The sequence below is a fragment of the Artibeus jamaicensis genome, unplaced genomic scaffold (genome assembly GCF_021234435.1).
Source record: "Artibeus jamaicensis isolate MK-2021 breed Jamaican fruit bat unplaced genomic scaffold, CSHL_Jam_final contig_723, whole genome shotgun sequence".
NCBI classification, from domain to species: Eukaryota; Metazoa; Chordata; class Mammalia; order Chiroptera; family Phyllostomidae; genus Artibeus; species Artibeus jamaicensis.
In genome coordinates, this window is record NW_026521938.1 from 332,556 (window position 1) to 356,350 (window position 23,795).

A 23,795-nucleotide genomic window follows, 5' to 3' on the forward strand; every position below is an offset into this window, starting at 1 on the left:
GACAATCAGATAGTGCCCTTTATTGGCCCCCGCACCCCTCCTCCTCTGCCGGGGCCTGGGAACAGGGACCCCGGCTCTGTGAGGGCACCTTGGGACGGGCTGGCTCTGCTCCCGCACTCCTGTGCCCCAGGCCCGGCTCGGGGAGAGGGGGCTTAGGCAAGAGAAAGACGAACGCATGGGAGAGAAGAAAAACAATAGTGGGTAGGGGTCGGGTGGGTACAATTAAAAGAAAATTCTAAAAGGGAAAAGGACCCCTCTTTCCCTTCCCTCTCCGGGCCCCCCTCTAAACAGAAGGGCCCGGTTGCTCTCCATTCCTTGCCGCGCCCCCGACGGTGGGGGAAGAGAAAGTGAGGAAATGGTCTTTCTCGCGTGGGTTTTGTCGTGTCTCTTGGTCTCTAGTTCACATCCTCTACCTCGGGCCCTGCCCAGAACCTACAAGGGGCAGGCCAGGTCCAGCGCCAGAGCTCGGAAAGGGCGCGGCGGCCAGGCGAGCACCCCCGGCGCCCGTCCCCGAGGCCACTGCGGGTAGGGGCGCCCTCGGTCCATCTCTCCCTGGGTGTCCGGGTCCTGCGCCATCGCTCCCGCCGAGCCCGAGGGGCCCTGCCCCCCCTCGGGCCCGCCACCCCTACCGAGCCTCCACGCCGCGGCACTCGCTGCACTGGCCGCCGGCCGCCTCGTCCTCGTCCGCGTCGTCCCCGCCAGCCCGGTAGTAGCTCTGTCCGCAGCGGCTGCAGACGGAGGGCGCGCCCACCGCGTGGACCTTCTTGTGTCTGCGCAGCGCCGCGCCCTGCACGAAGCCCTCGCCGCACTCCACGCAGATGTGCGCAGGCTCCTCGCCCCCCGCCGCCCCGAGCCCGTCGCCGTGCTGGGCGCGCTGGTGCGCCAGGAGCCCCGCCGCCTGCCCGAAGCCCTGCCCGCACTCCACGCACACGTACGGCTTGGGGGCCGGCGCGCGCCGCGAGCGGGGCCCTGGCGCCTTGGCCCCCGCCCCCGCCACGGCTGCAGCGGCCGCGGCCCCCTCCCCCGGTGCGCCCACCACGATGATCCCGTCCCCGTCGCCCACAGGGATGGCGATCTCGCCGTCCGCCGCCGCCGCCTCCTCAGGCGCCTTGGCCCGGCGCACACTGGCCGCCAGCACCTTGGCCGCCACGCCGGGCCCCGACAGCTCCGGGTGCAGGCGCAGGTGGCGCGCCAGGCTCTTGGGCTGGCTGAAGCCGCGGCCGCAGCGCGGGCACACGAAGGGCTTCAGGCCGCTGTGCGAGCGCCGGTGCTTGGCCAGGCTCTTGCTCTGCGTGAAGCTGCGGCCGCACTCGGGGCAGGCGTAGGGCTTCTCGCCCGTGTGGATGCGCTGGTGCTGCATGAGGTTGGAGCTCCAGCTGAAGCGCTTGCCGCACTCGGAGCAGGCGTAGGGCTTCTCCCCGGTGTGGATGCGCCGGTGCTGCACCAGGTGCGAGCTCTGCGAGAAGGTCTTGCCGCAGTCGGTGCAGGCGTTGGGCCGCTCGCCCGTGTGCGTGCGCTGGTGCCGCGTCAGCTTGGACCAGTGGCTGAAGCTCTTGCCGCACTCGTTGCAGATGTACGGAGCCGGCGGCCGAGGCCGGGGCGGGGGGCCGGCGGGGGGCGCCGACTGGGGCGGGGACAGCTTGGTCGGGGGCCAGGTGGGGACGTCGTCGTCATCCATGATGAGGATGTCCACTAGGAGGCAAGAGGGCGGGAGGGGACAGGAGTCAGAGAGAAGCTCCTACAGGACCCACGCGGGTGTGAGCGCCTCGGGGCAGGGGGCTTCACCCCAGCTGTCCCACCCCCCTCCCAGGCTCCCCGGACGCACCCGTAGGGCGCGCCTGTCTGCACAGCCCTGGCCCTCGGAGGTGCCCCTCCGTCTCCACCCCTAACCGCCCTCCTTCCCTCGGGGCTTCACTAGTCCTGCCTCTTCACTGAACAGTCACCTGTCCGCCCCCAGTCCCTCAGACCTTCTTCACAGCCGTTACCCCACACGTGGAACGGGGCCTGGGGCGGGGCAGGGACACCAGGCTGGGGGCAGGAGGCTCTGGGGAGAGGGGGAGGGGGAGGGCGGCAGGGCCAGCCCGGAACACAGCCCAGGGCCCCTGACGGCGCACAAGCTGGGGAGCCGCGGTGCCCCTGTGGGCTCCAGGACACCACCCTGGCCGCGGAGTGAAGGAGAGAGAGGGGAGGGGAGGGGACCCGGCCTGGTGACCCTGGACGGGGCCCCGGGGAGCCCCGACCCCCATCAGCCCTCACACAACGCAGCCACTGTTACAGGCATCCTCACAGGGGTCCCTGGTTCCTCGAGTCCCGGCTACCCAGCGGGGCCTTGGCCTTGCCATCTGCAAACTGAGGGCACCCCCCACAGCCAGGCTGCTCGACGGAGCCACCCGTGCATACACACCAACCCTGGCCCCTCCGGGGGTGAACGAGCAAGCCCGCCTCCTCCGCATCCACCTGGAGACAGGTCTGTGTGCAGCGGCCGCAGCTCTGGCTCCCCCCCACCGCCCCGCCGCTGGGCCTGTACCAGCCAGAGGGCGAAGACGGGCACCTGGGCCCAGGGCTCCGGCGGGCTGACCACCCCAGTGCAGCACAGCTGTGCCCCAAGCACCACGCACAGTGAGGCACGCAGCGCCACAACACTGTCCCCGCAACCGGTGAGGTACCAAGGACGGTCGCACCAGACAGGCACGTGGCTGCTGGTCTGCCCCCGGCCGACTGTTCCGGGGCTCACAGAGACACCTTCACATCTCAGGCCGTCAGCACGGCTCTCCAAGGGAAGGCGGGTTGGCCGTGCGCTGCTGCGTTTTATGTGGGGCTTTCGGACCCGGGGCTTGATGCGGCATCCGAGGCGACCTCTCAGGGACGTCTAAAGCACACTGACCGTGACCTTGAGCAGACTCCGGGCCTTGCAGGCGGTTCCCAGGACACCGGCTGCCATCCTTCCGGTTGCTGTCTCCTCAGCTTCAGGGTCTTTTCGTATTTCTGTTCATTTTCTGGGTTGCTTCTCTTTCTGAATACCTGTAGCTAAGGACCCAAGATGGGCCTGGAAGGCTCTGCTACACCCCCACTGCCTGACCCCACACCCCTCGCATCCCACCCCGGGAACTCCTTGTCCTGGGGCCACCAGGACAAGAGGCCTGAGGCAGTGCAGGCGGGAAGCCTACTGGGCTCCGGGCGGCGGATCCGCCAGCAGACGGCTGATCCCACTCCCAGCTCCTCCCATCAGCATCCCGACCAGGCAGGGTGAGAGAATTCCGTGAGATGACCCACCAGCCCAGGGCATCCGGCGCAGGGCGTGGGGCGCAGCAGCCACTACCAACAGCGTTGGGAATCTGGACATGCTCCCCAACAAGGGAAAAGGATGACATTTCTGAGGCTCCCAAATGCCCTGGGTAAATCGATCTCATCTGAACGCAAAATCAGCTCCTTGGTTCTCTCCCATCTCAGTCACTGACGAAAAGCGCTGTGCCAGCCCGAGCAGTGTGGTCACCATGGGCGACAGCCCGGCAGCGGCAGGGCCAACTTGACTGGCAGGTGAAGGACGAGGGCGGGAAGAGACACTTCCTGTGCTGTCGGGAGGGAGAGGGCCGTCCTGGGGAACTTTATTTCGGTCCCATGTAAACAAATGCACACGCCTGGGGCGCGCGCAGACCCAAGAAGCAATCCCGTAAATGACTCCAGGCCTTGACCACACGAACACGCCGTGGGAGGGGGGGCCGCCGCACCAGGATGAAGGCAGCTGGGGCCTGGCCTGCGTGACAGTCTCCTCTGCCATGTCTCTCGAGGTGCCTTCTTGTCACCAGAGCGGGGACATTCAAACTTCTGAGGACAGAGGGCCGGAATCTTTTCCTGACGTCCCATCCTGAGGCCCTACCACCCAGCGCACTGGCCGTGGGGAAGGCGTCTCTGGCCCACGACAGCCAGGGGAAGGGCTGCTCACGGCTCTGGAGCAGCGGGCCACCCCCACAGGACAACACCCCCCCAGGCTCAGCGTCCTTCCCGATGGCTACAGACAACTCCCTGAGCCCTCGTGAGACCACACGATGCTCTTCTCCACGCAGGACGATGCTGGGCCAGTCCCCTCTTCCTTGCCAGAAAGTCCCAAGCATGGTGCGGAGCCGGAATAAACCAGTCGGGGTGACTCCAAGGCCACCTCCCTATGTCACGCGTCCCAATCTAGCCAGTGAGACCTGAGCTGGGGGCTAAAAGAGGGCCCAGGAAGCAGGCCCTGCCTCCTTCACCCCACCCTTCCTTTCCTTCCTGTCTTTCTGTCCTTGGTGGTTTCCTGGGAGGGAGTGACGGCTGGAGCTGAGGCTCCATTTCTGGACAACACAGAAGAGGCCACCAAGACCTGGACATCAGTGGCTCCCAAAGGAATGGCTGAATAAACGACTCCTGGAACCACTCACCTCCAGTGAGATGCCAAGGACCACTCAACATCCTTTTGGTTGAAGCCACAGTTGGTGGGTTCCCTGGGGCAGCCAAGAGGGTCCCCACAGGTCCTGCCACGCTGCCTCATGTCCTTCCTCAAGCTGTCCATCAGCCACCACATCTCCTTCAGCAGGCAGCCCCTTCCTCAGCAAGGCCTGTGCTGACATGGCCTTCTCCAGACGGGTGGTCCTTGCTGGAATCTCACTGGTGACACCACACAAATTAGGGCTCCCCTCAACTGCGCTGGGATGCACCTGCGCTGGGGACGATGTACCAGGCAGCCGCAGACTAGGTGAGCGCAGGGCATGGGCACCACTCCAGATGAGCCAGGACCTGGCCTCCATTTCAAGAGGTTCATGCTGACAGCTGTGGACAAGGGTGGACGCCAATGGTGGATGCAGGGATGGTGGGGAAGTCAGTGCAGCTGGCGATCTGGCAATCCGGCAGCTGAGGTCTGGCAGAGCCGACTGGCTTCCTTCAGGACGTATCTGAGTGTAGGTGCACGTGCACAGAAGTCCAGTGTTTGCGGGGTCAGGCCGAAGGGAGACCCCAGGGCCATCCTGCTGGATGGTTCTGAGTCTGGGCTCACACCACCCACTTTCTCCTCGGAGTGAAGCTGCACCTGCTCCGTGACTGACACGAGGACTCCAGGGGCCCTCAGCACCCTGCCCGCCATCACCCAGAGCCTTTCCGCCCATTGGGGCTCAGCATGCACTCGCTGCCTCCCCTTCTCCACAGGCTGCCCTTCTCTCCTCCCCCTCAGTGACTCTGCTGGGGCCCCCAGGGCCCCGAAGTCAGTGGAGGACCTGACTTTACTTAGCCAGGGGCACCAGGGCCTCTCAGAACCAGGCTGTTCCTTGTGCTGGGATGGGAGTCTGCTAGGTTGAATTGCATTGGGAGATAGCCACTCACCTCTCCATGGAGGCCCCCCCACACCTCCACCCATGTGCCTGCCCCAGGCCCCAGACCCCAGACCCCAGGTTCCTCACAGGCCAGAAAGAAACGGACCAGGGAGCTACTCCAGGCTCCCCAGGGGGCATCAGCCCAGCACTGTCACATCAGAGGCAGGACTGAGGTCAGCAGAGCTAAGGGGACGTTACAAGGTGGTGGCACCCCAGCAGAGATTTCCAACAGACTCCTGAGAGGTTACACAGGTTGGGGACAGCAAACTAGACAAGGAGGACGTGAGGACCCACCTGTACTCCTTGTAAGTTATATGCAAAGAACTATACAACGGGTGACTTATCAAATTAAAACTTAGCTTACTCCAAGGGAAACGTACATTTTGGGGACAACGCTGAATATTGTAACATGGACTGGATGTTAGATCATATGAAGGAATAACTTTATTATGTGAGAGAAACATTTTGTGGTTAATTTTCTCGTTTGGTTGGGATTTTTTGTTTGTTCGTTTGTTTGGAGTCCTTATCTCTGTTGGAGAATTTATAGGTGAAATGACATGCCTGGGACTCTCAGAAAAACAAACCCACAGAACTGGGGGAACGGGTGAAAAGAGACTGGCCAAGGGCTGCTAACCACAGAGGCCGGTGGGGCAAAGTGGACGGTCATTACACTGCTTATTTGATTGAAATTTCCAGTGAACCAGATTTTCAAGTTGATTTTTAAAAGGCAAAACGACCAAGGACGTAGGCCAGAGAAGAGGAGGGAGCAGGCCCTGGATGAAAAAGGGAAGACGGGGCAGGCCCCATGGCCCCTGGGGCTCACCCCCAACAAAGGGGGCAGGGCCTGCCCAGGGGCCCCTCCCTGTCCTCGGCAGATCTCAGATGTATAAGCAGAAGGCGCCGGGGAGTTCCATCCCAACCCCCTCCCATCCCCAGGGCCCCGCAACCTGTCCCCATGGACACCCAGGCAATGCGGGACCAGAGGCTGTACATTTTGGCGCCCGCACTGTGTATTGTTTTATTGATGTGCAGTCACACCCACTCACTTCCGCAGTCGGCCGCTGCTTCCGCTACCGGGGCGCGCCGGAAGTATTTCCGCAGCGGCCTTCCCAGGAACAGCACGGAAATGCACAGGTAGCAGCGTGAAAGATGTCACACTCTTATTTCCCGAGTACCTCACGTGAAACCCCTGGACAGGGAATATGGCTTCCACTGAAGGATGTTTTATTCAACCCAAACACTTTATTAAGTAAACCCGCTGCCGAATTTAAAGTGAAAGATTTCACATAACAACCCAGATGCCCAGCTTTCCCTGCAGTCCGATCCTTCTCTACCCGTGATGTCCCGGCCGCCAGCAGCAACGGCCCCCCCTCCAAGTTTGCAGCCAGCAGAATGGGGGCAGCAGGAGCGACACCTAACAAGGGCTGGTGAAAAGTCGCCCCCAAGCTGGCAACTGGAAGGGAACTTGCAGATTCTCCCCAGCCCAGGAGGGGCCTCTGCAGGAAAAATGGGTGCTCCCAGAGACACGGGTCTGGGGGGCGGGCACGGCCCACTGACACCTGCGGAGGCCACCTCACCTGGGTTCTCGTGACTAGCCATCTGCTGGTCCTCGGAATCCAGCGGCCCCGGAGACCAGGCCTCTTCCCGCAGCTCCATGTGTGGATTCCTGTTAGAAGAGGATGAGAGAGAACAGAGTTTATGGGATGCCGGACAGGCCAGGGGGTGCACATTTCAACTCACGCACTGCTCGCAGCAGAGTCCCTGGCAGCTCGGTTCTGCAGATAGCAAGGATGGTGGAGAAATGGCCTAGCCTTCTTGTCTCCACCAGACAGGGGACCAGCCCAAGGCCACACAGTCTGGGGGACGGGAGGTGCAGCAAGCAGGCTGCATCCACCGAGAACCAGCAGCGCACCCCAGGGACAGCCCCCTTTCCAACCCGTGCAGAGACCTGTGAACACAGCCTCCCTCAGCCCTTCCCCACATTCTCATGTAGGAGTCCCGCAGGACCAGGATGGGGGCCATAACTGGCAGGAGGAAGGTCAGGCACAGAAGCGCGGCCTGAAGAAGTATGCGAGGAGGGACAGGGACAGGGACAGTGCACGCAAAGACCTGGGCAGACCCAGGCCGGCTGGACCGGGCGCAGATTCTCCCACCAGGCCTCACAGGCCGGGTCAGGCCTGGTGAATCACTGGAAATGCAGGTCCCTTTGAGGTGGGCACCATCACACTTGTTTTAAAGAGGCACAAACAAGGTTGGAGGCTCAAGGACAAACACCTGGACAGCAGGCAGCCATGGCAGGGCAGCAAGATCACTCAGGGCCTGCAGGGCTCTGGGGACAACTCCCAGGACACATACGAGGTCAGGACAGGAGGGAGATGCATTGACCTGCAGCCACCTTCCTCCAGAACTGTGGGGCTTCACCCCCTTAAAGCAGCCCCCACTCCCCACCACCTCCTCCCTGCAATGCTGAGAATGCTGAGCGCCCAGCACCTGCAACACAGGGAGCCAGGGGTGGGTGAAACCTGCACAGTCCAGGCAAGGCAGCCCCTGACTGGTGACCCCGCTCCTCCACCTCTTGAGGGGAAACCCAGACCTCAGAAAATGCTTCCTGCAGACACATTTTAAAAGTCCATCACAGCAAGATTCAGAGCAGGGGAAAACTGGAAAGAACCCGTGGGCACACCAGGTGGACAAGGCCCATGGGCGTCACGGCCTCTGAAACAGCAGTCACTGACTGTCCCCGTTGAGAACCGAAGTACAACTGTAACTGTTCTACAATAAGGGATAATGCTTCTGTGGTAAGGGAAGGAGACTGTAAGTTGTTTTTTGTTTTTGATGGCCGAGACGACTGCATCCCACGGGGACAGTCGAGCAGTGTTGGGGGGTAAAGCAGGATGGAGGCCCACACAGCACTCAGGTTACACCCAGTAAACACGGGCACTGCATGGGGCCCTTGTGCATGGCTCTGGGGCCTGACAGCTGCTGTGGAAAACCGTCTGGCAGGTCCTCAGAGGGGAAGCAGTTACCAGGTGACCCTGCAACTCCACTCCAGGTGTGCCTGAGAAATACAGCAGGTGCCCACACAGACCTGAGTGTGAGTGTTCGCACAGGGCTGTTCCTAACAGCAGCAGGCAGTTACAGACGACCCAAAGGCTGGGTGAAAGGAGCAGCCACAAAGGGCCACACAGGAGTGTCCAGGATGAGATACACAGTGAGCTGGGCTGGGAACGCAGGGTGTTTCTGGAGTGATGGAGCACCTGGGACAAAACAGCAGTGACGGCTACCCACTGTGTGAATAGGTGAGCAACAGTGAACTGCACACGCTCATAAAGGGGTGAATCTTACAGCGTGTTGAGTTACGGCTCAGCTAAAAAGTGAACCAACTTTAGGCCTGGGCTTGGTGGCTCAGTTAATCAAAGCATCGTCCCATACACTAAAAGGTCATGGGTTCGATTCCCAGTCAGGGTGCACACCTGGTTCATGCATTCGATCCCCGGTCTGGGCATCTATGGGAAGCAACCAATGGATGTTTCTCCCATCGATGGTTTTCTCTCTCCCCCCTTCCTCTCTGTAAAATCAATAAAAACACATCCTCCCCCTGGCTTGTGGGGCTCAGTGGATTGAGTGCCAGCCTGTGAACTGACAGGTCATCAGTTCTATTCCCAGTCGGGGCACATGCCTGGGTTGTGGGCCAGGTCCCGGGATGGGGATGTGTGAGAGGCAACCAACTGACATTTCTCTCCCTCCCTTCCCCTCTCTCTGAAAATAAATAAAATCTTTTAAAAACATATATATATATCCTCTGGTAAGGATTTACAAAAAGAAGACTGGGCCCTTTATTTACACTGTAAACAAAGATGCTGTACAGATGCCAACACTGTGGGGGAGGCGGTGGAACAGGACAGGCTGCTCCTCTGCCTTTCTGTCCAGACTTGCTTGCTAAGGGGCTCGCTCCCTGCGCTCCCCTGGAATGGCTGGGTGTGCAGCACTTTAGAAGGGCCCGGCTTCCTGCAGGGAGGGCATCCTCGTCTGTCCCAGGGGACCCGCGGGCTTGGGGCAGTCTTGGGCTGGGCGGCTGGGGACCCCGCCCCTTCTGCCTCTAGACTGCAAACAGCACAGCCACCTCTCGGCTGGTGCTTACTGACAGCGCAGAGCCCGCTGTCAAGGCCTGGCAGACAGGAGACGTGCGCACACACACACACACACACACACATGCAGTTTCTGTGCGGGGAGAGCAGGGAAGGCGGAGAAGGAGAAGAACAACGAAGCGAGGGGGGGGGGGAAGACTTGAGAAAAAGTACCCGAAACAGTCCACTTTGCCAGTTTATCTTGACTTCAAGACAACAGCAGATACAAGAAGGGTGCTCAGCCCCCCTTCTTCCCGCAGCAAGAGACCAAGCCCCACCTCCACCCTGAGGTGCCCCGTCTGCACAGGAGGAAGACAGTCTTATCTCCAGCCCTGGGGAGTCGAGGCTGAGGCAGCCATCTATGCAAACAGGCCGTCCAAGGATCTCCCCAGCGGTACAACGTGCCGGCCTGGGCACCCTGCGGGTCTTCCTGCCACGGAAACACAATTCTTAGGCTTCTCTTATCTGAGTCTGCCCCGGCTGGAAACCCTAAGTGCCTAAGAGGGCAGAGGAGAAGCCTGCCTCTCCTCCAGACAGAGGTAACGTGGAGGCTGAGATGGGGGGTGGCACAAAGGCCCACCTGACCCTGCCCTCCAGCGTTCTACCTGCACATTCCAGGTACCAGTGACCCTGCACACCTGCTGGGCCGCTCCAGGCCTCAGCACCCGGGAACGGCAAGCACCGCACAGCTGGCGAGGACCAGCTGGGTACGCACTGTCCTTGGGAACGCCAAGAGGGGTGCTCACCACGGTGACCCAGCTCTTTCTTGTTCACTCGCTCACTCCGTTATTGATCCAGACCCACTCACCCAGCTGATGAGGCCTCTGGTCCTGCCCCCGAGAACTCCCCCGAGTTGGGGGACTGCCCCTTCCCATGGCGGGTGACTACAGAGAAGCACCAGGGCCGTGGCCTGGACAGCCCCACCCGGCTGGCGGGGCCCACAGCTCCCTGGACAAGGCCCTGGCAATTCCAGAGTAGGCTTTGACCATGGAAGTGGACACCTTCTGAGGCTGAGAAGGGGCTCCCACCCTGCCTCAACCCCTCTACCCAGCACCCCCAGTTCTCAGCAGGTGGCTCAAAGACACGCCCCCCCACTCCCTGCACACCCCGGCCAGGCCCTTGAGCAATCCAATTAGCACACAGAGTTGTCGGTGCCTAGCGGCTACGAAGCTGTAGACAAATTATTGTTATTGTTGTTATTAGACCCAACCCACCTCCTCTGGAGGCCTGCCCACCAATTACCTGGCGCTTTCTTCTCCTGCCAGCCTGCCGCCGCCTCCCCTCCCCCTCCCCCGCTGCTTTCTCCCCTGGCAGGAGGCACTGTCTGCCCCCCGCCCCTCCTCTCCCTGCTCCTCCTGCCCCTTCTCGCACCAGCTGACGCCCACTCCCTGCTTCCCCTCCTCCCCTGACCCCCCGGGCACCCCAACCACTGTCCCGCTAGCCCTCAGCTACCAAATCCAGCAGCCACTTCACGGCCGTGACTCCCCACCCCATAAAGTCACGTGACGGGCACTCCCCTGCTCGTGCCCCCCATCAGAGACTAACTCATCTTTGTAAGTCGTGTAGGTCAAATAACCCATTAAAATAGAGCAAAGGACCACAAGAGCCATGTCTCCAAAGAAAACATGCAAGGGGGCTGACAGGCACATGACAAGATGCTCAAAGTCACTGTCACTGACCGACCACACACACCACGGGGAGGGACACGGAACGAGCAGTGGGCAGCAGGTGTGGGCAAGGACGTGGAGGCCCTGGACCCGCAGGACCCTGCCACCCGCTTCTGGCCACGCACCCCAGAAGAAGGACAACGGATCCTCAGAGCCCGGCACACTGTCGCTCGCTGAGGCCCCGAGTCACAGGGGAGCCCAAGGCAGAGCTGTGACACCAGGCGCGATACACGTCTCCTCAGCGAGCAAGCGTGTCAACTGCACATGAGACGTCCACACAGGCAGATCCACCGCCAGACGACCGCTCAGAGGCTCCCAGGGCCAGGGTAGGGTCTCTTTCGGGGACCCCAGGAACATCCTAAAAGCAAGGTGCTGACAGCCTCGGCCCTGCAAACACATCAACCACCGCTGGGTATGGTATGGATGGGTGGTACAGTGTGGGAATCACACCTCAATGATGCAGTTTTCTTAAGGAAGCTCAGTTCACATCACCCCATCCCCCACCCGAGCCCACCAGCTCCAAAATCCAATTTCCCCCCAGGCACCCTGCAAAGGCGCAGCCCGCTTTAGGTCCCCCACGCCCAGCCCACCTCCTGTCTTTCTAGAAAGCCCGCCCAGTCCTCCACCTGCTGGGGCCGGCTCACCTTTCCAGGGTGAGCTCGAGTGTCCCCTCCCTGGGGGCCATGCCTGGCCCCTATCACATCACAGGGCCTCTCCTTCCAGCGTCCTCCATTGTCCACAAGAGTCTTCCTCACTTCCTCCTCAGGGCCTGCTCTGCCCACTACTCGGCTGCTGCTGACTCAGCAGGCCCGCCTCCAACCCTTACAGCCCCCTCTGCCCGCTGGCACCGCCCCTTGGGTGGCCCCCAGGGGTGGGAAGCCCCACAGCACCAATCTGTCCCACTTCCCTTTTCTGTGAGCAGCTTCAGCCCCCTCTCCAGGCCTGAAACCTGGCCTCCCAGCAGCCCTCACCTGCAGTCAGGATGCTGGGGACTGTCTCTACCCCCCACCCCCGTGGCTGGCCTGGGTGGACTTCCCACCCACTCCAGACTGAGCTGGGAGATTACACGGCCCCGGGACACTATCTGCACCTTCCTGGGGTTTCCCGTGTGGCTGACCGAGTGGCACCGCAGGCCTCGTTGCCTTCTCCTGCCATCTCTTCCTCACTCCCCTGACCAGGTGCCTCTCCAAGGCATTTCACTGCCTCCTTCCGCCCGCCCCTCGCACCTGGACCACCTGGCCTCGCAGGGCCCCTGGGACTCACACCCTCACTGCCAGCCACGCCCACCTGCAGCCTCCCCAGGGCCCAGGCCGGAACATGAGTGAGGTCAGGGGCCTGTGTGGCCCTCGTCACCACACCCCACTTTCCCCAGGAGACAGAGACTTTCTAGAACTCCTACAACCCTGAGCTACTACTGGTAGGGTGGCAGGCCCACCTGGGAGTGGGGAGGAGCAGAGCCCTGTCCACCTGCCGCCATCAGTGTTTCCAGACGCTTGAATGTTGGTGACTAACTGAAAACTGTTTAACAAACAAAAATACTCATCAGGTCAGAGAAAGTAGGGCACGCCCCTGCGGGCCATCTCAGGGCCGCGGCCCCGCCACGCCGGGCCTGCTCTGCCTCTGGACGGGCCCTCCCACCCGGGCCTTTCCGCAGGCACTTCCTCCCAGGTGCCGCCAGGGCCTGGCGGAAACAGGGCCTCCCCCAGGAAGCCTTCCCAGCCTCCTCACTTCCCTCCGCACAACTGTCCTCTCTTCGCAAACAGCAGACCCCAGGTGCCCGAGGCCGCAGGCGCAAAACCCCGACCCCATAACCACCAGGAGAGACAAGCTCTCGGGGCAGGCTGCCGAGTCAGACTCCAACCCCACCCTCCAGCCTGGCAAGTCACGGGAGGTGCCCACGGGGCCAGGTGCTCAGTGAAGGCCCGTAGCACTGGCGGGGCTGGTCAGAGCCCTACGCCAGGGCTCAGACAAGCTCAGCACCCTGTCACACAGCCAGGGTAGCAGGGCCGGGACTCACTGGTCAGCCAGACTCCAAGGCAGTTTCTCTGTCTCTCTTTAGGACACTGGCACTTGTTTGCTGTGCCTCCCATTATTACGGATGAGGCTGGCAACCCTGGGGAGGAGAAGCCCCCACCCCCACCCCGACTGCAAGCTCTGAGCTCTGCTCCCAGCAGGCAGGGGCCAGCTCCCGGCACACACCCTGCACAAGCAGCCCCAGGAACCCGTCCCTCTCTGCCCTGCCTGCACTTCAAGGCCGTGACCGCACCTGACGCCTCCCTGGGTCGTCCCCTGCATCGTCCACTACGAGGCCGCCCAGGACTCCCCATTCCCACCAGGAAGAAGCCAGCGTTCTGGTAGCACAAAGGCCAGGCACAGACAGAAGCAGGAAACCCACAGCTCTCCGGGCCCAACAACCGGGCTGACCCTGGCAGTGGGACAACTACCCAGCCTGCCCTTGGCCAGCCACCTGCGAAAGCCACACCTGAAGTGAGGGGCAGGCTCTTGGAGTCCCCTGAGCCAGCCAACAGCCCAACCCAGCTGACAACTGACACCTACGAGGCCTCCGAAGAGCAGCCTGTCTCCCCAGACCCCAGCCTCCACCAGAAGAAACAGGACAACACAGGCAGCGGCATCACGGTCAAGGGCAACGCCCCAGAACCACAGGCAGCCGGTGCTCCAACACTGCGTGAGGCCTGGGCTCTGTCCCAGGCGCCTAAAACCACCACCACCCAGGACCTCTGACGGCCTATGACAGTGAGCACCAGGCAGGCACCTGCCAAAGCGCTCAGCAAGCGAGCACCGTCACATCTGCAGTCGCCTCCAGCAGGAAACCCTGGGCAGTGCCCAGAAGGGACAAGCGAGGTTAGGGGGCTGTGTGACAACCAGACCTTCACCACTGCCCACCCACACAGCTCACCACTGTCCTCCTGGAGTCCAGGGTTTTCCTAGCCAATTCCTCGGTCGTTGGGGTCTCAGGACAACCCACTGCCCCCATACATCCTTCCCTGACCCTGACCTTGACCCTGACCCTGACCACAGTGAGGCAGGAGAGTACGAAGTTGGGAAAATTACGTGGCAAGTGGAACGGGGAAACTGAGACCGACAGCTGATTTGAAATGGCCTCACCCATCACCCTGACCCCTGCCCTCCTCCCTTGCAAGATCACTCCCTTCAGCGTTAAACCCTCAGGATAACAATGTTCTGGGCCACATCAAATAACCTTAGGAACCAGAGTTTTGGTCAAACCAGAGATAACGTGGAGGCCTCAGCTGTGTTTCAGCTCCGGGCCCAGAAAAGCAGCCGGCCCAGAGGAAGCGGTGCCACGGATGCACCAGGACCAGTACAATGACCAGGGACTGCTACCCTAGTGCCAGCCAGTCAGCGGAGCCCCCCGCCCTGCAGGACACACAACCCTGACATGGAAAGCTAACTTCTATTCGGATCCTCCTCCCCCGAGACCTCCCCCTTAAGTGCCTGCCTTCAGAAAACAGATAAAAACCACTATAGCAAAAGACCCCCTGCACCTGCACAGCTCCCACCCTAGCGCACACCCGTAACTTCAGCCCCTCTTCTTTCCTCAGGCGGGTACCTTTGCTTTCTTTCTCCAAGAACCCTCCTCCTGCCTCGGTAACTTGTGTCCCAAGTCTCCACTGCCCAACTGGCTCACTTCTTCCACCTCTTCCCCACGTTTCTGAAGGGCCAAGGCAGCTCCGCCGAGGCTCGCTCCTGTTGCTGCTTCTTCCTTAAGCTCTTTCTTCGTTCCGCTGTCCCCACCTTTAATAAAGGTACTCTCAAAATCACCTGCACTCGGGCTGTGAACGCTTCCCCGCGCCGAGAGCCCACATCGCCCCTAACATCAGTGCCCTGCCTCCCTTCCCCACTCGTACAGCTTCAGGGAGACTACTCTGCACAAGCCCCAACCCCTCTGCCTGGGGCTTCTGTGCTCACGTCTCTCCCACAGGTTCTGAGCTGCTCCAGAACCAACTGCCACCCAGCATCACCCAGCTCTGGGTCTGGCCCATGGGATCCTGGAGAAATAGGTGCCAACTAACCTCTTCTCCCACCCAGAGCAGGGGGCTCTGCCCATGTGCCCAGCACAGGGAAGAATGTGCAGCAGGCTGATAGACAAGAGTTATTCAGGGAAGAGTGGGCTCTGCTCTCCACCTTTGGGGACGAAAAGGAAACAGCCTGGGAAAGAGGAAGGGATAGGTCCAAGGTCATGGGGCTGGAAGAGAGTGAGCCAAGGGTAGCCCAAGAACACCTGGCTCCAGAGCCCTTTGCACACTTAACAACCACCTCTCTGGCTCTAAAAGGAAAGTATACCATGGTCAACACCATTATTATCCCCATTTTATCCGTGTGGAAACCCAAGTTAGTTACCTAAGGCCACAAAAGTCTGACTGGTGGAGTTGGGATTCAAACCTAGGTCTGTCTGACCAGAGCAGGGGCCCAGGTCAATGATAAACCTTTCCTGCAGCACCCCGGTGGGGCAGGGGGGCGGGGGTGAGTGTGTGTGTGGGGGAGGGTAGCTCTGGAAGGCTTCCAGGATGAAAGTACGAAGATATGAGATAAGACCAAGAGGAATCTGATCCGAACGCTCCCTGAGGCTGAGGCTGAGGCTAAGGCTGAGGCTAAGGCTGAGGTGGAGGATACGAAAGGGACTTCGGTACAGGCAACTGTTGAAGGCCAGCTGCATTTAGCAAAGAGGCTTACAGACTTAAGGAGAAGATAAGCCAGGATCAACAGTACCTGTGCTTCCCGAGCCAGGCCAGCTCTGCCTCCCAGCTGGGTCCTGGGCATTACCCAACCTGGAGCCTGACACCAGGAAACACAGGAAAACCACGGCCAAGTAACTCCCTTTGTAAAAGTCGGACCGCCCCGTTAGGGTAGGGTAGGGTAGGGTAGGGTAGGGTGGGCTGGACGTCCTCTTTGGGCTGGTCAGCGGGTGGGGTTCTCTGCCCACGTCTACCTCTCTGCTCCAGACCCTGTCCTTCGTCCCCAACACTGGAGGAGCCTGCGTCCACACTCACTGTCAACCCTCAAGCCTCTGGGTCATGTTTCTGGCTGATTGCGCGATCCCGAGTTGCAAACTCAGACTTGCGCAGATCTGAGGGGTGCTCAACTCTACGGACTGGAGTGTCTTCCTTTGTACCCCGGAGTAGGGAACACTGTACCCCCAGGCAAGCCTCGGGGGTAGCCAGCAGGCCCGACCGCCGTCTTTGCCCTGCACCTGGACCACATGGGATCTGACCTTGGCCTAGACGCTTCCCCCAGGCGCACGCGCTTCCTACGCCCGCGCGCACCGGACGAATGAATGGGCCTCCGCCGGCCGAAACACCCTTAATTACGGCTGGAATCAAAAGCCGTGTACGGCCCGCCTAGGGCATCAACGGGTCTGGGTACTTTGAAAAGGGGAAGGAGTGGGGGGACAGACTTCCGGTCAGGCGGGACCGGCCGGCGCGACCCCCACCCCCAACCAGACCCTCAACTTCCCCCAGAGTCTCCACCACTTCCGGCCACTACCAGCCAGAAAGGCCAGGGGGACGCGGCGACCCCACCCAGAGCTGAGCCCTAGAGCAGAGCCCCAGGGCAGTCCCGAGTGCTGCGCACGCGCCCTCCTACTGGGCGCGCTACCTCCTCAGCGCGACCGCGCACCCGCATTCCCCGCCGCGCACACGCTTCCCAGCGGCGCCCTAGGCGCGCGCCCGCCCCGCCCCGTTTGGCCGGTCGCGCGCCCTCACGCCCCCCCCCAGCAGCGCGCACGCGCACTCACCGCCCAGTCGCGCTCGTCGCCCGCCTCCCCGCCTGCCCCCCGCCCGCAGCCTGGCTCCCGAGGCGCGCCCCCCGGCCCTGGGCGCACGCCCTCCGCTCCCGCGCCCTCCCCTCACCTCCTAGGTCCCGGGGCCGCCGTGCCGCACTTCTTTTCCTCTCTCCTCCCTCGCGGATGGTGGCAGCGGCGGCAGCGGCGACTCAGACCCTGGGGTCAGGGGGACGGGCGCCCAGGCCGGAAGTGACCTTCCTGGCCGCTTCCGCCCGCGCCGCTTTCCCCCTCCCCCCACCCCTCCGGCCGCCACCCCGTTCAAGCCGCTCTAGGATGGTGAGCCCGCAACCCCCCCCCCCGGCCGCCGCCCCCCCCCGCCCCCCGGCTTGTTGATGCAAAGCCGGCGCTCGGGAACCACTTCCGGGCGCATCTAGGATGCGGGTCCTCCGGCCGCGCTCTATGGCGCGGTGCGCCGAAGGGCTGCGGCCCCGCCCCCTCCCTGGACCGGAGGCGCGGGCTGGGCCCGTTAGGCGGAGACTTCCGGTGTCTAGGGACTGGCCCCCCTCTCCCGGAGCTGGGCTCCCGCGCCTGCGCAGTCCATTCCCCGGGCCAGCGGCGGGCGGCAGGTTCGTGGAGAGTGGACCGGGCCGCTCGTGCCGCCCCAGGTCCTCCAGTCCTCCTCTCTATCATCATAACCCCTTCCCTGCCGTTGCTCCTTGCAGTGACCGGCGCGCGCGTGCTGAAGGGGACTGCCTCTGCTCTGGTCCTTTCGATTGTGGACTGAGCGTGCTGGTCTTAGGCGCCTTTCGTGTCCATGTCTACCTCTCAGGCTCAGTTTCTCCATTCTGGAGTAGTAACAGTGCGAGTGTCCAAGGGCTTTGCATGCATAAGTTCCTATTAATAACCTCTAATCTGTTCCCACTTTGCAGCTAAGGAAGGACAGACAGGTCAGGGCACTTGCAGAATGTCACAAGCCGTTAATGCAGAGACCAGGCTTGAACCCAGGAGTCTGGCCGCCAATGCTCGCATTTAACCGTGGCTAAACAGACTGCAGCCTAGAATGATAGAATGTTGGTCACAGCCAGTAGGATTCACCCGCTTGCCCCATGCAAGTCGGGCGATTAGTGAGCACCAGCTGAATGCTCACCAATCTTGTTACCATTCCTCTGTACAATATATTTTTAAATTGTTTGCACCAGAGTGTCCTTGAAGGCTGGTCCCTGTGGTCCCTTCCCTGCTTTGTACTTGGACAGCTCTCACCTGAGCACCTGATGATTTGATCTATTACTATTTATAACCATTTTATTGTCATAGAAGTTGCCAAGCTTGGGAGTAGGAAAGAGGATGTACAATTCACTCAGATAACACCTTTCATAGCCTTGATTTAGCGAAATATTCTGTGTAGGTGTGCTTATTTCCATTCCAGGCTCATAGTCAAGTCTCACTGAAAATGGTATTGATTAATATTGCTCGTTAGGACTGTTATTTCTACTCCCATGGACACTATACACTCTAAATTGTCCATCACCATCAATCAAAGATGTGCATTGTTGAGTGAGGAACATCCTCCAGGATAGAAAAAAAGACACAATGTACTAACGATGCACGGAAGTACAGCAAGGTAGGCCTGTCTCACCTTCGGAAAGGTCACAAGGTAAATGTTTCAGTGCATCTCAGAAGAGAGGGACGGCGCTGTGAGAATAACAGTCAACATGAATCATTAGCACAGACCTAAAAGTTTGCACTTTGCAACCTGTGAGTACAGAATACCACACACCTGTGCTCCTCTGAATCACATCATCGACAGGGTGCCTGCAGTGGCCTGGTGGTGGGAGGGCGCAGCTTCCACCCTCTCCTTCCCGTGCCCCCTCCTGGATGGTTAAATTGAGGACCTACAGGTGAAATCTTGAATCATCAGAGGCAGAGAGTGGACCAACTACATGGAACATGTTCCATGTACCAACCAGCTACATGGAACAAGATAGGCCCTTGGTGGCTTCTGTGTCAGCTGAGATGTCACATGAGAAATGACTTTCTGATTTAAATAATGGGTCATTCAGCCCTGGACGGGTAGCTCAGTTGGTTAGGATGTTGTCCTGATACGCCAAGGTTGTGTGTTCCATCCCTGGTCAAGGCACATACAAGCAGCAACCTATGAATGCATAAATAAGTGGAACAACAAATTGATCTCTCTCTCCCCCTCCCTCTCTAGAAATCAATAAATGGAAAAAAAATTACTTTAAAAAATCATGGGTCCTTCAGAATCTCTCTACAGACAGCCAAATGGATATTGGGATGTTTCCCAGGCACAGGAAGGAGTTGCCGTAGAGATGGCTAATTCACCACCAAAACTTGCCCTTCCCTTCTGAAGGGTGGAATTAATGACTCCTAGAATGCAGCTCCTACCCAGGGACTGCACTGAGTGTGGCCTTCTGATTGCTTCTCACTAGCTATGAACCAGAAATGTGACCATGTGGGCACCTTGATCTCAGACTTCCAGCTACCAAAACTGTGAGCACTGAATCTCTGTTGTTTATAATCCACCCAGTCAGTGGCGTTCTATTATTTCAGCCACAACAAGAAGTGGGTGTTTTTCTTGAGGAAGCTTCCCCTGCACTAGGCAGTAAAAAACAATGGCTAGACTCCCCTTTGGAGATTCAGCATCTGGACAGAATTGAAATTCACGAGATTGAGTAAGATCATGGGGGTAGAGAGAGAGAACGGAATATGAGTATGGAGAGAGAAGCAGTTCTATCTGTGGTCATCTGTGGACTTCCCTGGGATTTTTCCCTCTGGAATTGAGAAAACATTGTCTACCTCTCTGGAATATGACTCAGGAGCAATGGCAACCTCTTTGTCACCATGTGGAGAAAGCCAGCCTTCAAGAGGAGAAAATGAAGCCACACAGGAAGATAACAGGCAAACAGAGAGAATAACTGGCTGAGTTCTGGTGCCCCCAACACCCAACCCCTCTTAGGTGTGGGTGTGCAGTCATGTCTTAAGTGAGTCTCTGAAGATCCCCAGTCTCCCACAGCACTTAGTGCACCCAAATCCCCATTCAGCGTTGACATGAGGGAGCGAAGATGGGCTGGACGGGGTGATGTGTAAGCCTCCAGTGTGGCTGTGTTTACTGACATCCCAGCTGCAGGGCCCAAGGAACAGCTCCCACTCTGAACCCCTCACAGCCCCTTTGTAAGTTCTTCCCATGACATCTCCCCTCCACTGAGTGACAGGAACAGCAGTGGGCAGATTGGAGACGGAGAGTTTGCAGCTGTCGAGATACAAGTGCCAAGAAGTCCCCTCACTCACGCACACATCATACTTTTTCACAGTAAGTCTGAGACACGCAGGTTCCACGTCAGCTCCAGCTATGTTTGAATTCCAGACACACAATAAGTAATTTTTCTTAGTATGAAACTGTCTCGATGCCTATCCAAAATACCTGTCATTGGTTTGAGATGCGGGTGAGACCATGCATTTTTAGTTGCTAAGTCTGTCTGCCCTGGATAGCAGACACTGTGGGTACAAGTCTAACCCCATCCACCCTCTTTTCTTCACCAGTTTCCTCGGATTTCCATGCCTCCTCTGTACATCTGTACATGGGAGGGAGGGGACAATGCCACCCCTGGATTTTTTTTTAATATTTTATTTATTTATCTTTAGAGGGGAAGGGAAGGAGAGAGGGAGAGAAACATCAATGTATGGTTGCCTTTCGTGCGTCCCCTCCTGGGAACTGGCCTGCAGGGAACTGGTCCGCAACCCAGGTATGTGCCCTGACTGGGAATCGAACCGCGAATGTCTGGTTCGCAGGCCCGAGCTCAATCCACTGAGCTACACCAGCCAGGGCCCCCTGGATTTTAAAACGTGAGGGTAACACTTGCCTTAGGGCCTAGCTAATCAAAGTAGAATCCTAGCCCAGAGCCCTTATCTGAGTTCCAGTTCATGCCAATATGACAGAGAAGTGTTCTGAGTGGGTTCTGGCAAATAAGCTCCCCATGTCTCTCTTACTGAATGGGGATAAATGTGATGTGATGGTTAGAGCAGTGGCAGTCATTTTGCCACCATGAGGGATACCAGCCTGAGGGCAGAGGCTCAGAATAGGCCCTTCGTGACATTTTTGAGTGACTGAATCAAATTGACCTCAGAGCTGTCCCTTGCTCAGGACATTCCTGCTGGCCAATAAATCCTCCCTTGCATTTGAGCAAGTGGAGATGAGCTTTCCAGGACTGAGTACATCCCAACTAATATGGATGGGAACTGCTGTACATTCCAGTTCTGCAGGAGGAAACTGGCTTTGGCAGAGGGGAGCTTATACGCTCAATGCCACATGGTTGCCTTGTTAATTCTGCATTTGCCTGACCCCGAGGTTGGGCCTAGAGCCATTTCCCTCATCACACAATTTGGGGAAGCTCCTTCCTAAGGGGACACCTAAGACTTCACGTGTTCCAAGCACTTCAAATGCACAGTGTTGCTTGAAGGAGGCAGGGGAGACCCTTGTCTGAGTTTCAGACAAAAAAGCTGAGACTCAGAGAGGTTCGGTAGCATGCACGGGGCCACACAGCAAGTGGTGGAGCTGGGATTTGCATGCCCCTTGCTGAGCCCTTCCCCAGCTCCAGGCCACCATTCCAGGCTCTGTCCCACCCTCTCACTTCCCTCAGCCTCTCCCCACATTAGCCCCATGCACAACACTCCTGTCAAGGAGGAAGTCAGAGCTGTTCACACCGGCCTCCAAGCCCCTTCATCCAACCCGCTCATGCCTTGGGGTCCCCCACACGGACCGGCAAGGTAACCCTAGACTGTGGCCCTAGGAGGGTACTGGAGAGCTTCCGTGATGTGCTCCATCTCGTTGAGGTATTCCCTCCACCTTCCACCGTCACTGCCGAGTTTCGGCTATTGTCCTCCGATACAAAAGAATTTAGAACGGGACCCTGACAGAAGTAAAGGCAGATATATCAAGACTCTGCAGAGGGTGGCAACGCTGAGCTAGGGCCCCAGGTTGCATGCAAAGAGGGATTTGGAATATATGGGGTCAGAACGTGGAAACGACATAGGGAGCCAATAGGTGGTTGAGTTTAATTATTATTTTTTGTCCTGGCTATTGTGGTTCAGTGGATTGAGCACCAGCCTGTGAACCAAAAGGGGCACTGGTTGAATTCCTAGTCAGGGCACATGCCTGGGTTGCAGGCCAGGTCCCCAGTAGGGGACATGTGAGGATCAACCTCACATTGGTGTTTCTCTCCCTCTCTTTCTCCCTCCCTTCCCTTCTATCTAAATAAATAAAATCTTAAAATAATAATAATAAAGCACCACTTATTAAAAAAAAATCCCCAAAGGTGCCTGAATTGGCTATTGACTGCACTTTCTGTTCCTTACAGGTGTAAAACTCCTTACACCTGAGAAGATTGCCAAAAACAAACCAGAAAACAAACAAAACCCTCAAAGACTCCCTTAACTATAAAGCCAACTTAATAAGCTTTTTATTAATTTAAAAAATATATTATGATCCCATTTAACAAGACAAATATATGTCAGCCTCTTACACGTCAGCACGTTTCAGGAGAAACTGCATCAGCAATTAGAAAATGTTACAAGACCATTAACGAGAGCTCCTAAGTGGTATAACCTGGTGTAAACAAACTGTAAAACCTGTTGCTTTGCTCTCTGGGCGATGGCGTGTTCTCGGAACTATGAAACGTTCAACCTGAATGCCCAGAGCGTGAAAGGGATCAAGAGACGCTTCTCCCCCTCCTTGCCGAAGGGGTTCATTTCTAAAATAAATGCTCACGGCACATAAGATGCATTGGGTTGCTGGTGCTACGGCTGACCTGACCTCACAAATCCCTGGCCCCTGGGGTCACTGGGGGGCAGGTGAAGGGCAGCCCTGAACTCAGCCCCACTGCGGTTCTCTCTCCCCTCTAGTATTTTTTAAGATTGTATTTATTTTTAGAGAGAGGGGAAGGGAGGGGGAAAGAGAGGGAGAGAAACATCAATGTGTGGTTGCCTCTCACACGTCCACCACTGGGGACCTGGCCCACAACCCAGGCCTGTGCCCTGACTGGGAATCGAATCAGTGATCCTTTGGTTCACAGCCTGCGCTCAATCCACTGAGCCACACCAGCCAGGGTTCCCTCTAATATTTTATATCCATGACTGTATCTGTGTGTGTCTATGTTCATCTCTCTAACTTTGTCTCTCTCTTGGGGCTGCTTGTGGATCTTCAGGAGCCTCTGTAGAAAGGCACTAACCCTCCCACCACCTGTTCACATCCTTGAATCAGCAGCAGTGGGAAAAGGCCACTTCACAGAGCACCCTGTACTTCATGTTTATCAGCTTCGATCAGGATTCTCTCTCTCTCTCACTTAACAACATGCTTATTGATTTGAGAGAGAGAGAAACATTGGTGTGAGAAACATTGATCAGCTGCCTCTCTCGTACACACCCAAGCAGAGCTCGAACCCACAACCTTTGGGTATAACGGACGATGCTCCAAGCAACTGACCCACCCGGCCAGGGCAGGATTCTCTCTTGAGGAAAGAACTAAATGTTACCTGTAAGACATTGTCGACCCTCTTTATAGGTGGATTTCCCGTCTGCAAAGGGACCTACTCTTTGAAATTTAAAGCACCCATCCCGCAGACACTCGGACCCCTGACACCATCAGCCTCTGCCTGACTCCTCCCTGTTGTAGCCTCTGCTCATTGTCTGTGTGTCCCGGGAACAGGGCATCTGACCAGGAGAAGACCTACCGCCAGGGCTGGCCCAGGGTCCTCCGGGAGCAGAGCGAGCTAGCGAGCAGGCCCCCCACAACCGGCCACCGCTGGTCGCCAAACCTGGGTCTGTCTCCACCTCTGTCTCCTTTGGGGAAGGTGCGCCAACCAACCTCGCCCAGCCTCTGTAAACAGGG

The 23,795-nt window shown here is 58.6% G+C and overlaps 2 protein-coding genes across 4 annotated transcripts in view; one reads left to right on the top strand and one right to left on the bottom strand.

Moving 5' to 3' along the window:
• Positions 1 to 22,021, top strand: part of LOC119037808 (patr class I histocompatibility antigen, A-126 alpha chain-like) — a 195,358-nt gene extending 173,337 nt beyond the window's left edge. The window contains exon 8 of the mRNA XM_053672010.1: positions 20,555 to 22,021. Within this exon, the coding sequence (XP_053527985.1) occupies positions 20,555 to 20,721 (167 nt within the window). The 3' untranslated portion in view covers positions 20,722 to 22,021. The remainder of the gene's footprint in view (positions 1 to 20,554) is intronic.
• ZNF787 (zinc finger protein 787) lies at positions 1 to 23,726 on the bottom strand. 3 transcript variants are annotated; one of them, XM_037168027.2, is made up of 3 exons: positions 23,638 to 23,726; positions 6,914 to 7,002; positions 1 to 1,692 (listed from the first exon to the last, which is right to left on the bottom strand). In XM_037168027.2, the coding sequence occupies exons 2-3, from the start codon at positions 6,990 to 6,992 to the stop codon at positions 626 to 628; spliced, it is 1,146 nt and encodes a 381-aa protein (XP_037023922.2). In that variant the 5' UTR covers positions 6,993 to 7,002; positions 23,638 to 23,726; the 3' UTR covers positions 1 to 625. The 3 variants fall into 3 exon arrangements, with proteins under 3 accessions (XP_037023922.2, XP_037023921.2, XP_037023919.2); XM_037168026.2 differs by lacking the exon at positions 23,638 to 23,726 and adding an exon at positions 17,019 to 17,206; XM_037168024.2 differs by lacking the exon at positions 23,638 to 23,726 and adding an exon at positions 11,775 to 12,001.
• Positions 23,727 to 23,795: the final 69 nt, after the last annotated feature.